The sequence below is a fragment of the Natator depressus genome, chromosome 8 (assembly GCF_965152275.1).
Source record: "Natator depressus isolate rNatDep1 chromosome 8, rNatDep2.hap1, whole genome shotgun sequence".
Classification (NCBI taxonomy): Eukaryota; Metazoa; Chordata; order Testudines; family Cheloniidae; genus Natator; species Natator depressus.
Genome location: NC_134241.1, coordinates 4695214 through 4708129, shown reverse-complemented (window position 1 = coordinate 4708129; position 12916 = coordinate 4695214). Strand labels below are relative to the sequence as shown.

At 42.6% G+C, this 12916-nt stretch overlaps 1 protein-coding gene across 2 annotated transcripts in view; it reads left to right on the top strand.

The window, feature by feature from the left end:
* GALNT10 (polypeptide N-acetylgalactosaminyltransferase 10) overlaps positions 1–12555 on the top strand; it is a 124141-nt gene extending 111586 nt beyond the window's left edge. The window contains exons 9-12 of one of the 2 annotated variants that reach the window (XM_074960247.1): positions 1257–1478; positions 2540–2656; positions 4648–4797; positions 6562–12555. In XM_074960247.1, the coding sequence (XP_074816348.1) occupies positions 1257–1478; positions 2540–2656; positions 4648–4797; positions 6562–6729 (657 nt within the window). In that variant the 3' untranslated portion in view covers positions 6730–12555. Of the gene's footprint in view, positions 1–1256; positions 1479–2539; positions 2657–4647; positions 4798–6288; positions 6415–6561 lie in introns of those variants that run through there. The other variant, XM_074960248.1, reaches the window with a different exon arrangement.
* The last annotated feature ends 361 nt before the right edge of the window (positions 12556–12916 follow it).

Below are 12916 nucleotides of genomic sequence, written 5' to 3'. Positions count from 1 at the left end.
GGGCTGGAAACCTTGGGATCACCAGACTTGGAGAACATTTAGGCTAAGGTTTATATTTAGTTACATCAGATCATATCAGTGATCATAAAGTGACAGCTTGGGAAGGGGGTGTGTTGGACTGTATTTGGAGCTGGATAAGGAGGTCACTTGCTTGCAGTTGCCTTAGCTGTTTTTGCTTCTAATCCGCCATGGCAAATGCATTGCTGCCAGTTGTGCATTCCATTGGAATTGGTACATCAGGTGTACTGGTTGTGCTCGGCAGTCCAGCGAGTTTCTTCCAGTGAGAGAGCCTAATGTTGCCAGGCAGCAGTCAGGGAGCTAATGACCTATTGTACTCACTATGTTAGGTAGCACAGCTGGATGCACTGTGTGTGTTTGGCAGCAGTCAAGAAGCTGTGTATAGCTACATTGTGGATTTAATGTTAGCTAACTGCTTGCACTGAAATGATTAAATTGCTGGTTTAGTAATATATTGAAACTAAGATTCAATGTGCGCCATTACCTGCTTGATATTTTTATCAATATATCTGAGTTTTTCTCCCAAATGAAGACTTGAGTCCCATTTTAGAGCCAGTACAGAAATAGTTAGCCTATGAGAGGCTTTGCTATTGTTTTTTTAAGTGACTTGGTCAGAGGCCAACCTGTGATACCTGTATGGTTAACGGGAAGCAAACAATGGGGGATGTTCTGAAGGGACTGCATCTCTAGTGTGTATACTCTCCCGCTTACTGTGCCTCAATGTTAAGTTTCTCTTATTTTTGTATATAAAAGAGATTAACAGTGGAAAGGAGAGAATTCTGTAGAAAGATGCTTTCCAAAACTGGGTGCTGCAGATCTCATTCACAAAGGATGTGGCAGGATGGATCAGAGGAGGAGGAGTGGGAAGTTGTCATCTCAGACCTCAGTGTCCAGTGGTATTTACAATCGCTGTCTCTGCTCTGACTTGTATTTAAAACAAGTTCTGGCTAAGTGCTATTTCCACAGCCACAAGAAACCACAAGTAATGGCCAATCACCAAGGATTCTCTTTTGACATCAACCAAACATACCTTTCCCTATAACTCCCCTGGAAATAGAGAATACACTAAAGATTATCTTGCTCCTAGCAGCTCGAGAGCGCGCCTGTGTTAATGGAAATCCTTTCTGAGCAAAAACGTGAGACCTGCTCTGAATTCTAATGCAGAGTTTGAATGGACACAGTTTTTCATGTACATTTTTCCCCCTCATTCCTTCCACACGTGTCTGCTACCTATGTAGAACTTGAAGCGTGTGGCTGAAGTGTGGATGGATGAATACGCAGAGTACATTTACCAGCGTAGACCTGAATATCGGCATCTCTCTGCGGGGGATGTGAATGCTCAGAAGGAACTTCGCAACAATCTCAACTGCAAGAACTTCAAATGGTTCATGAGTGAGGTAGCTTGGGACTTGCCAAAATTCTACCCACCAGTGGAGCCCCCGGCAGCTGCCTGGGGAGAGGTGAGTTCATTTAATAAACTGCTAGGGGTGACAAGCCAGAGAGATCTACCAGGCTATTTTGGATTGTTATAATAGAGCTAATCATGAGCCCTGATGCCTATTAGCTCCATCCTATGAACAGACATTACATCTTTATTCATAAAGATTCTGCGCTGAATGCTTCAGAGATCAGAATTCCTGTATGCTTCATTGTACCGGCCTGCTCAGGAACAGAGCAGACCCTTTGGCTGACAGTTTCCATTAGCACACGATTATAAAAAGAAATTGTATGCTGGCTTGTTCTATAAGATTGCAATTAGTGCACCATGTTTTAGGGGAGGCAGCATAATCCAGTGGATAGGACGTGGGTTGGGGAAGTAAGAATCAAAATAAAAATAAAACCCAGATGTCCTGTGAGACCTCGGACCAGTCAGTTAGCTTCTTTCCCATCCTCCTCCGCCTTGTAAAGTGTCTAGCCTAGGGATAAGAAACCCATACGTGTTTAAGGCTTGTTCTCCTAATTATTATTAAATACAGGGGGTCCCCAGTATGTGTCTCCTGCTTATCCATCATTTTGCGTATCTGTCACTCATCCATAGGGGAACGTGTTTGGATTCACATTGGTCCCGATCCACATATCTGTCGCTTCACCTTTTGCGTGGCTTTTCTTTGGGTGCTTCCCTGGCGTTCAGGAGGCGCTGGGAGGGAAGGGGCAGAGGTGATGGAGGGGGCAGGAAGAGGCAGAGCGGGCCATTATTTTTTATGGGGGAAAATGCCCCCGTATCAGTCGCCCTTTTCAGGAATGCAACTCCCGATGTATGCCGGGGACCCCCTGTCACAGGCTCTGCCATCCTCTGGTGTAAAGTTTGTAAATCAAAATAGGGATGACCTTTTATAGCACAGTAATCTGCCTCTTTCCAGCTGTAACAATGTCAGCTCAATTGTATAATAATGTAAGGCATTTCACATTGCACCTTTGTACTAATAGCTACCGTTTTGAGGTAACTTCTTAAATCATTCTGCCTCTTGGCTGTCACTTTGACAAAAGTCTAATGTAACTAATTAACAATTTAATATTGCAGATCCGTAATATAGGAACTGGTCTATGTGCAGATACGAAACACGGAACTCTGGGCTCCCCATTGAGGCTGGAAACCTGTGTGAAAGGCAGAGGAGAGGCAGTTTGGAACAACATACAGGTAATCGAGTCTTCCTCGTAACACATTCATTTTTAAAAGGATCATGGTGAGGACAAGCAACATTTAAAAATAAAAACCTTGGCTATGCACAGTGGCTTCACCTCTCTGGGTAATGAAGCACAATGCTGTGCCAGGTGAGTGAAATGTGGTCTGTTACCCATTGACCTAAGTACCAAATGTACTGATGCTGTTCCTAGTAGGCTGCAATTGTTAGTATAAAAGCAAATAGCAGGAGGGAAAGGAACTGGAGCCTGGAAGGCTCCTTGAGGAGCTTTTACCTTTTAGTCTTTGAAGGGTTGGGGTGAACAGAAGAGAATAACAAAGGGAAGGAATATACCAAAACAATAAAAGAAACCGGTAACAAGGCAACTATGGTATGTAACAAAGTGAATATTAACTTCAAAGCATCTGCTGAAAGAAGTGATAAAGAGGAACACCATACATATTGATGAACCTGCAAGCATGGTCAATAAACACTTACTGTCGTTCCTCTGACAGGAAGCAGATGCATGATTAACATCCCAATCATTGCTGGGGAGAGAGATTAACCTGACTGGGCTATCAATCCACCCTCCTGATGCATTAGGTGCTAGAAATGACAGCTTTATTGTAACAGGGCGGGCAGGGGGAATATTAGTTAGTCTTAAAATGTAGCAGCCAAGTTGAGGAAAGATCAAGAACACAATGTATCTATTATGGAGCAATACATAACTCTTCAGGGAAATGGATTTAGTATTAGAAGATAAAGATCTGTTGCATATGAATTTTGATGCAGGAAAACTGGAAATTAAATCAATTTACTGTGCAATTCAGTCCAAAAAGACAAGACTCCAACACAGGAGATTGGCCCAGGTTTTAGGAACAAACCTGTATATTAAGGGCTGCAAAATACAGTGGGGTGAGAAAAACTGCTTAATCTAATTGCTGCCCCATCTAATAGGGTTGAGTGTTTAGACTATGGGCTTATATTTTATTTCTTTTGGTAACTAACTGACTTTTTGCCTATTACTTAATCTACCTTTTATAGTCAATAAATTTATTTATCTTAACCAGTGAGTTTATATGAAGAGTGTGGTAAATCTGCTCAGGTTTGACAAAGGCTGGTGTATGTCCACTTTCCATTGTTGAACTGGTGAACCAAATATTTAAATTTGCACCGCCCATCTTGAGCAGTGCAAGATGGTATATTCCTGGGGTACAGTGCTGGGAGCTGGGGGATTTGGCTCTGGTACCTTTCTCTGGGTGATTCATGAGTGGCGCTGGGAGCATTCATGCAATCTAGCTGGATGTGGGGCTCCACATGCTGTTGTGCTGAGTGATCACAGCACCTGGAGGGGTTTGCTGCTGGTCACTAGCAAGGCATTGTGAGAGACAAGGGGGCACAGCAGTCCCAGGCTGCACCCTGGGGAATCCTGTCACACCCTCCCCAGCTAGTGTCCCATCACTGGCCATTAGAGATATTTGCTGCTAGCAATCGCAGATTGGCTATGTGCCACTGTAGACAGTTTTATCATACCATCCCTTCCATAAACTTATCAAGCTCAGTCTTGAAGCCTCTGTACCCTCCCACTGGGAGGCTCATGCTGACCCTAGGGAGCCCCATGTGGCCTGGGGAGCACAGGGCTTGATCTTAGATTCCCTGAGGCACTGCGCAGGCTACCTGGGCAGATCATAGAACCATTATTAACAAAGTGTCTTGTAGGTCTTTGCTGATTCTACCCTGTGCACTGTCAAGTGTTCTAATCAGTGAGTTAGTTATAAGCTTAATACTCCCACTGAGAGGTCCACATACCAAACCGAGGAGCCACCAGACTGTGGAAGTGGCTTGTTTCTAAGAGTTCTTGACTTGCCTTCCCCAGAGAGATGCTGTCTAGGTGAGCAGTGCTACACCCTCTGGAGAAACAGCAGAATTTCAGCTCTTGAATCTGGATGGCTTCTTTTCATTCGCTCTCATTCATCCTATTCTAAGAGGGTCATGTTTGTCCTGGCAGGTATTCACCTTCAGCTGGCGAGAAGATATCCGTCCTGGGGACCCTCAGCACACCAAGAAGTTCTGTTTCGATGCCATTTCCCACAGCAGCCCTGTGACCCTCTATGACTGTCACGGAATGAAGGGGAACCAGTTGTGGAGATACAGGAAAGTGAGTGCGTTTACTTGATGATGATGATGTGTCATTCCATGAACCCCTGAAATTCCTTGTAATAACATGACGCGTGGTGGTCTCTTATGATTCATGTAGCTGTGACAAGAGAATTTATAGGAATCCATTGTCATTTAGCATGAGTAAAAGCAGCATGGGCAAGATGGGGTAGGCATATCTGTTTTCACTACCTGAATGGAAAAGGACTTCTTGAACAGCTCATGAGTAAGAAGAGGGTATAAAAACCACTAGCTAGAGGAGACAGCAAAAGCAGCCTGCTTCTCTTGTTTGTTCTGCAGATCCTGCCCAAGGTTGCACTTTGTGTCATAGTCTGGTTAGTGTTGGCACAAGAACCACATTTCATTGATGGCATAAGCAGTATCACTCCAGTGACTTCCATGAAATTGCTTCTGCTTGCACCAGCTCTGCGTCTGGTTCAATGTGGGCTTGTACCCGAGCCCAGTACTTGGATATAGGAGAGGCAGCGTAAGACCAACTTCTGTTCTTGCCTGATTGCAGATTGGTTTCAGTCAGGCTGCCATCAATCCTGCCCCACTTGCTCCTAGTTTCCCCTTAATGTGCCCTTATCAGATGGAGCAGGCTCCCTGCATCTTCATTTAGAAATGGGAAGGAACAGCATTAAGTGTGATGCCAATGAGAGAGCAAGTGAAGAGACCCTCTGTTAAACCAGCTGCAGCTTCCACCCACAGCCCTCTGGCTGTGGAGTAATGCCATACCTGCCATGCACAATCTGTTTACAAAGTTGTACTAGAGCTTGTCAGGCTGATGTTTAATAATGTGGATGCTCCTCCCATGAGCGGATGTGACTTATTAATTCTCTACAAGCAATGTTTGTGTAGCAGCAGGTGAAGAAGTTTTTATTTAGAATGCTCATCTCCCACAAACCCTCCCACCCCCCATCTGTATGCCCAGTGTGGCTGGAGGGGAAGCAGCAGAACGTGAGCCTGCAGACTGAAGAATCTAGCTTTAGTTTGCTTTTGCTTTGCCTGGCAGATGTTGCAAGGGTTGGACTGGGTGCCAGTGACAAGGAGAGAAAATGTAGACAAACACAGATGGACACATGCCATGTATGCAGGCAGGGCTCACCTGGAAATGTTGATTTCTGAACTGGTTCCAGCACTCATGGTTGCAGAAGTGATGTATTCTACTGCTCATCCTGACAGCAATGAGTGGGACAGACAGCAACAGTAACATTAGTGTTTGCTGTAGAAGTGGGAGGTGGGGGATGTCATGGTCTCCCCCAGGGAAGTGTTGGAACGCCACTCATTGAGAAATTTAAAAGCACAAAGCACTATAAGATGCAAGGAACAATTCTACATTGGAAGGGGAATGGACTGTTTCTTAATTTGTGGAATACCATAAATAACTGGTTAGAGCACCATGCACAAGTAAGAAAATGTCTGTGCTGAAGAGCTGACAGTTCGTTAGATGTTAGATTAGATCTGATACATATGTCCTTTCCATTTCTAGCTCATGAGTCCATGAGTTGCGTGCAACCGACAGGAAGTGAGGAGTAGGAGTCAAGGGTGAAAAAAGTATGCAATGGGCAAAATATCTAGTAGGGCAAGACCAAATGACACACACACCCTTTCATTAAAAGGTTTGTATCTAGATGCTATAGGGCAGCAAATGAGTAAAATGGGCTCAACTTTGTTTCCTCAGTGGGACTTTCCCTTTACTTCTCCGTAAACCCCCAGAATGTTCCCCAGTCAAACAAATTGATTCTGAATTTCTCTTCCTCAGGACAAGACCCTTTATCACCCAGTAAGCAGCAGCTGTATGGACTGCAGTGAGAGTGACCGAAAGATCTTTATGAATACCTGCAATCCCTCTTCTCCAACACAGCAGTGGATATTTGAACACACAAACTCAACCGTCTTGGAAAAATTTAACAGAAATCTTGATCTTTAAAGACTGCGCGCATATATATATATATATATATATATATTATATATATATTTTACAGTTATAGTTTTTACCGGGGAGGGTTACAAAAAAAATGTTTTGTTTTTTGTTTTTAAACAAACAAGGTAAAAGGGAGAATCTCAGAAGAGGGTGTGACTAGCTGGCCAGTCTTTATTTTGAAGATGCTGCATCTTTCTCTTTTTGGGGATGGTGGAATTCCATGAGGCTTTACCAGAATCTCTTGCCTGTCAAGATCGGATCAGAATCTCTATTTTTTAAGGCTTATGAACCTGGTTCAACCTGCATTTAGATCATGTGTGGTACTTTCCCAGATGCTAAACAAAGCGTTCCCAAATAGTCACTTTACCTCCCAGAATCCATCCAAGCAAAACCTGCACTCAAAATTACAGTGCAAAGTCAACATAACAGTACCTGACAAATACACTGACTTCCAGTGCATCAAAACTTAAAATGCAATAGAAAAATGAAAAGTGTGTGTGTCTCTTCTGTGCACCAAACCAAAATATACTTAAAGCAGCTTGGCCTCGTAATGCCTTTCAAAGGAATAGATCTGTTAACAGAATACAGTTTGAGTGAACTAAGGGCAGTTGAGACTAATGTTCCAGTGAATGTAAGTCACTGGTAGAAAAACCACAATTTCAGGTCCATGCACCTTGCTCTCTAATACCCATTGTTGGGTCTCTTCAATATGAAGGAATAGAAAAAAGGTTTTCCAGTAAGGTGACCGCCTGCAGCTAAAATAATTGTGGTGACTCTCGCTACAGGTTTTTTAGATGGCTAATAAGTCACTTATAGTATGGGGTGGTTTTAGGATAGAAACATTCCAAGGATCCTTGCCATAAAATCTACTGCATGGGAAAATCTCCAGTTTTCCTCCAGAGACCTGGAGCCAAATTCACCCTGAGCATGAGCAGCTGCAATTCCACAGAGGTTGATGGATTTGAAACTGCTACCCAGGGTTTAATTTGGCCCGTGGTCTTCTGTGGCCAGCAGTCCATCTGTCTGAGGTAACTGCAGTAAGTGCAGGGCCCATGCACAAGGCCATTATGCTCTCACAGATGACTGCATAGTTATCCTTCTGCTAAGATGCTGTATAAATCAACCAAACTAAACATTTTCCGATCATCCCCCAGCTGCTTGGCTTGTCCACCTATCCTTATAGGCACTCTACAGGAGTAGGCAGCATGTGGACAGTTCTGGGATTGTGAGGCATGCCACAGCATGAGGGGCTGAAATGAGCAAGGCAGTGTCTTGGGAAGAGTGGGGAGAAGTTTGCAGGAAGAGCAGGCTGCTATCTGGGGCTCCTAAGCAGCACAGTAATGGATCTCCGCTCCTGCAGGGGCGTGAAGCTCCACATTTCAGGCATCTTCCCTGCTGTGTAGCTCCTAAATTTTACAAGAGAGCGTTGCTCTGAGCAGGTTCAAGAGGCCCATATATATGGCAGCTGCTTTGTGTTACAGGCCTCCCCTTGCTCACCACATGACAGTAGTTCAGCCCCCTCTGCTGTTGCCTGCTCCCTTTCTGCACCAGTTCAGGAGCTGCAGAGGTTATCAGGTGACTTTGTGATCTCTCAATGATGGTGCAGAATTTGATGCAGTTTTGCCACATAAATCGGAGTGGGCTTGCTGCATGGCACGCAGAATCTCAACAAGTAATAAACCCAGACTTCTGTGACGTTGCTAATTGCAGCATCGTTGCAAATGATTCACAGAGTCCTTTGAAGTCAAGCACTGCTTCTTCATTTGGAGGGGTGGGAGGACACAGACTTGACTGCCCTTTGGGATAGTCCATATTTTTTCTGTGATCCCTATGTGGTGCCAGCAAACTATAGCAAGAGATGCTGTACAAACTAGACCAATGCCACATTGGGTTAACATCCTCTGATTAAAATATAATTGCATATGTTCTAAATATCTGTAACATGTCTATCATTAGGAGCACTTTTTAATACCGTGGGGGGAAGCGCCAGTTTCCAGTACTTGGCAAGTAGCTGTCAGATGTTTTCCTTGAGTTATGAATGCTCTCATTAGTCTGGTGGTACTTATTGTGGATCACTAAATGGCCTGACTAGATGTCTTTATGAATGTTTGTTTTAATACCTGTGGAACAAGAAGCTGTACACGAAGAGCACAAGTTTATTATAATTGGAATACAAGGTCAGAAAGTAATCATTCCGCTGCAGCGAGTAGTGCTGTAACATTAATGCCTGCATTTTAGTTTTCCACTTCATTAGGGGATCAGCTTCTGTTTAAAATACATGGCTTTCTCTGGACTCGGACTCACCTTGTGAGCCAATTTTTGGATACTTTTAGCTGCTCAGCATGTTGGACACAAGCTTCTGAGATTATTGGTAATGGGATAGGGAGCCTTTGATATCTAGCTCAGTGATTTGACTTTGGCTCAAGGGCAGTTTGGCAGCATTCACCAAAAGACTAGGTGATCTTAATACAGTTCCTACTTGACAGATAGTGGTCACAGGACCACTATCACAAGTGGCACCACTGCTGCCAGGCTCAGCACAGAGGCCAAGAATTGAATGGGCCAGGAATGCTTTAATCTCTTTTAAGGGTGATCTCTCCAGGTCAGTTGCAGTGCTGTCAATCTGGTTCATTTCAAAAAGTTGTGGATTTCAAATCATGACTGTCCCATGTATTCAGTGTGCCTGTGTCTGATTGTCTCAGTGGTGTTCCTTTAGCTATTATTTTACTTACATTAATTATACATTTCAATGCCCCAGAGGCTTTGCTGACTAATGGGAAGAATTACCATAGTCTGCCAGCTACTGATTGAGAAATAGAAATTATATTTCTCAATCTTCATCTTTAATTGAGCTTTTGCTGAGCAATCAGGCTAATTATTCCAATTATGTTTAGTTATTTATAAGCAAAAATCACCAAAGCATGAATCCATAAACAAATCCTCACATTTGCATGCAAATCAAGATCAGGTCTCAAATGCCATCAACTACCTAATGGAAAACGCATTCTTTTCACATCCAGCTATTTTTCAAAACTGTAATTTAAAAAAAAAATCTCTGCCCCGGCTTCATAAATTCTCTAGTTTGTGGAAAGACTGCATATAAGAATTCTGAAGTACAGTGAGATGCTGTGTGGTGTGTTCACTTACATTTCAGTACCCAAAATGCACTTCCATCTCTTGCCTACTTCATAGTGGTGTTACTGTCTGACCCCTGTGAGCAAACTACATGGGTTTGAGTTTTCCTGTAGGCTTTGGCAACAAATCTTTTTTTCCCCACAGAGTGGAATGTTGTGTGGGCTTTAATGAAAGCGGAATACAGCATCATTAAAATAAAGATGTGCCTTTTTAAATGCAAATGTACAGCAAATGCCTAAACTTGAACCATTTCCTAGTGCCTTGCTGGACAAGAGTGAAGTGGGCTGGGGAGCAGGATGTACAAGAGAGTTTGATGCAGTGCGCAATTACCATTCTGGTGTGGGTTTTTGTTTTTAAATGTCTGGCTTTAAGTACAAATTTTAGCACGACAGAAGGTACTGGCCAGGAGATGCAGGGCCTCCAGGGGTTACTGTATTGAGTATCCATTAATGGCTGTGCTTTTCTTTACACTCAGTATGAAGTCTGGAGATTCTTCTTCGAGTGATGGTCCCTATTGTATCCACTGAGGGTTACGCTGGGACATAGACTAGAAGTTCAACTGATGTTAGACCAGAGGATTTCTTGGGCTGGTTGCTGTATGTTTAATCCCTGATAAAGGCACGTATAATATCTGTTTAATCAAGGGAACAGTATCCAGGAGTTCACAATTCATACTCAATGTATTCAAATACAGAGCTTTTCATAAATGGTTCCAACAGCATATCAGAATCTAAGTGAAAGGATAATGTGGTAACTTCCATAAACTCAACACCATGGATCAGTGGGGAGCAAATCTGTAATACAGAAGTAGCAAGAAAGCAATTCCTTACAATCTGTGGTAATTTATACCTATGTAATGCCAGTTCAGCAACTTTTTCCCCTTACCTAGCTGGAAGTCTGTAATGTTAAAAAATTAATACTGGAACTTAAATGAGCACTGAGGTTTCACAAGTAACTGGTTATTGGTACTAGCATGGTGCTCCTGTACCTACCACCGTATCGTTATGGTAATTGCGCGTCCTTTTAGGAGCGAGGAAGATCACATAAGAACCATGTGAAAAGTCAGAATGCATCACTGGGTGAAAGGGGAGCAGTTTTCATTTGTTTTTCTTTTGTGATATGAGCAGGATGTTGAAATGTTTGTGTTTGGGGTGTGTGGACAGCTTGCTGCAGCCAGCCAGTAATACATGGTATCAAATGAAACTGTCAAGGCTAACAGATCTAGAACAGTCAATGGCTGTAGGATTGGCTCTCTCATGTATGAGAGTCAAATATGTGTGTCATGCCACACTTTCATTCTACCTGGCTGCTACATTCTCTTAAGCAGATAAGTAATGAAATACACAAGTTACATTTCAGAGTTAACAGCCCACAGCAAATGGGGCATTAAGTGCCAAAGCCAGTCATTACGTGACACACACAATCCAGCAAACCGGTTGTCGTTTCCACTACAAAAGGATTGTTTAGCATCAAGTGTTCTCAATGTTTTGTGTTTTGTTTTATCTTAAACAGATGAATATTGTGGAAAGCGAGTTGGCAAAGCACTGTTGACAAACAATGAATAGCTTGAGGCTAATTTCTGTGATATCCAGTGTATTTTTTTAAAAAAAGAAAAAACTTTTTTTACAGGGGAGGCAGTGTGGGCTAGTGAGTAAGGCACTGGACTGGGAGTCGGAGACTTGGGTTCTACTCCCAGCTCTTTTGCTGACCTGCTGTTTGACTTTTGGCTTCTCCTCTGTGCTACATTTTCCTCGTCTGTAAAATATGGGTAATGTATACCTTTGGTAAAGTGCTTTGATATCTACAGATAAAAAGCATTATGTAAGAACAACTTAATATTGTAATACAAATTACAGTTCTTCATAAACAAAGCTTTGAATCAAATACTAAATTTCCTTAGGAAAATAGGGTAGTGAGTCAGGTATTGGAAAGTTGAGCGATGAAGATTCCCACCAGCATGGGGTACTTATTTTTCAGTTGTAAATTCATTTCATTTTACTGATTAACCTGTCAGATTGCCTTATCTAGATGTCACCTACACTAACTGAACTCACACTCCAGTTGTTCCTTTGTAGTGAGTTCCATGTATAAAACTAGACAATGACAGATTTATGAAAATCATAATAAAAGACCTTTGTCTAGTTTTTCTGTGACTCTGCCTTTGCTAGTTGAGTAGGCTCTTCCTTTATTCACTGTGTTCTGAGCTTTCCTGATGCTTCTGTATTACCCAGAAGGCTTCAATGATTCCAACAGATGTGTGGTTTTTCATTGGAAGCCACTGGGAGCCATGCAGGTCTTAAAACTGCTCATTCAGCATTAGGAAGGAAGCTCTGGTCCCAATTAGCAAGCAGTCAAATGTGAACTTGGCTTACAAAACGCCATAGAAACTAATCACTTCAACAGACTAAAACATTAGCCCTTAAAATAACAGTAACAAATAGCTTTAGCTTTTTTAGGATGGGAGCCCCAAGGTATCAGTGATAAGGTCTTAGTTGATTCACTCCTTGTACTGTGTGCATTTTAACTTATTTACTTCAAAACTGGATGGGATAGTGCCTCGTAAACCAGTGCATATTTATTTCTGGGCACATTAGGACACACTCCTAATATATGGGGACAGTAAAGGATGTTTAGCACTTTAATGTAGTAGCTTACATAAATTGGAGTCAATCAGAGATAATGCACAGTGTTTTTAAAAGTTGAATGGACTTCCTTTTATAATATTTAAAATAAATTTTTAATGTTTTTCTGAATATTTGTGTATGCAGAAATTACTCACCTTTTTTGCTGCAACAATTGCTTTCCTTTCCCCTCCCCCCTTCTTGTGAGAACAAACTAAATACCTTGGAGCATAGCTTGTTTCCCATCGCCCCACGTGCTTCCTTCACTGTGTACTCTTGTCCTTCTCTCCTGGGATAGTTACTTTAAGCTGCCCTCCTGCCGAGCAACACTGTAACTCTGTGTGACGCATAGACCTACTGCCAAGTTAAAGGCTCACTTTTCCATAGACAAGTGCTGTGTCTCTCTTAAGTAGGCAAACTTTCCTGGTAATTTGGGG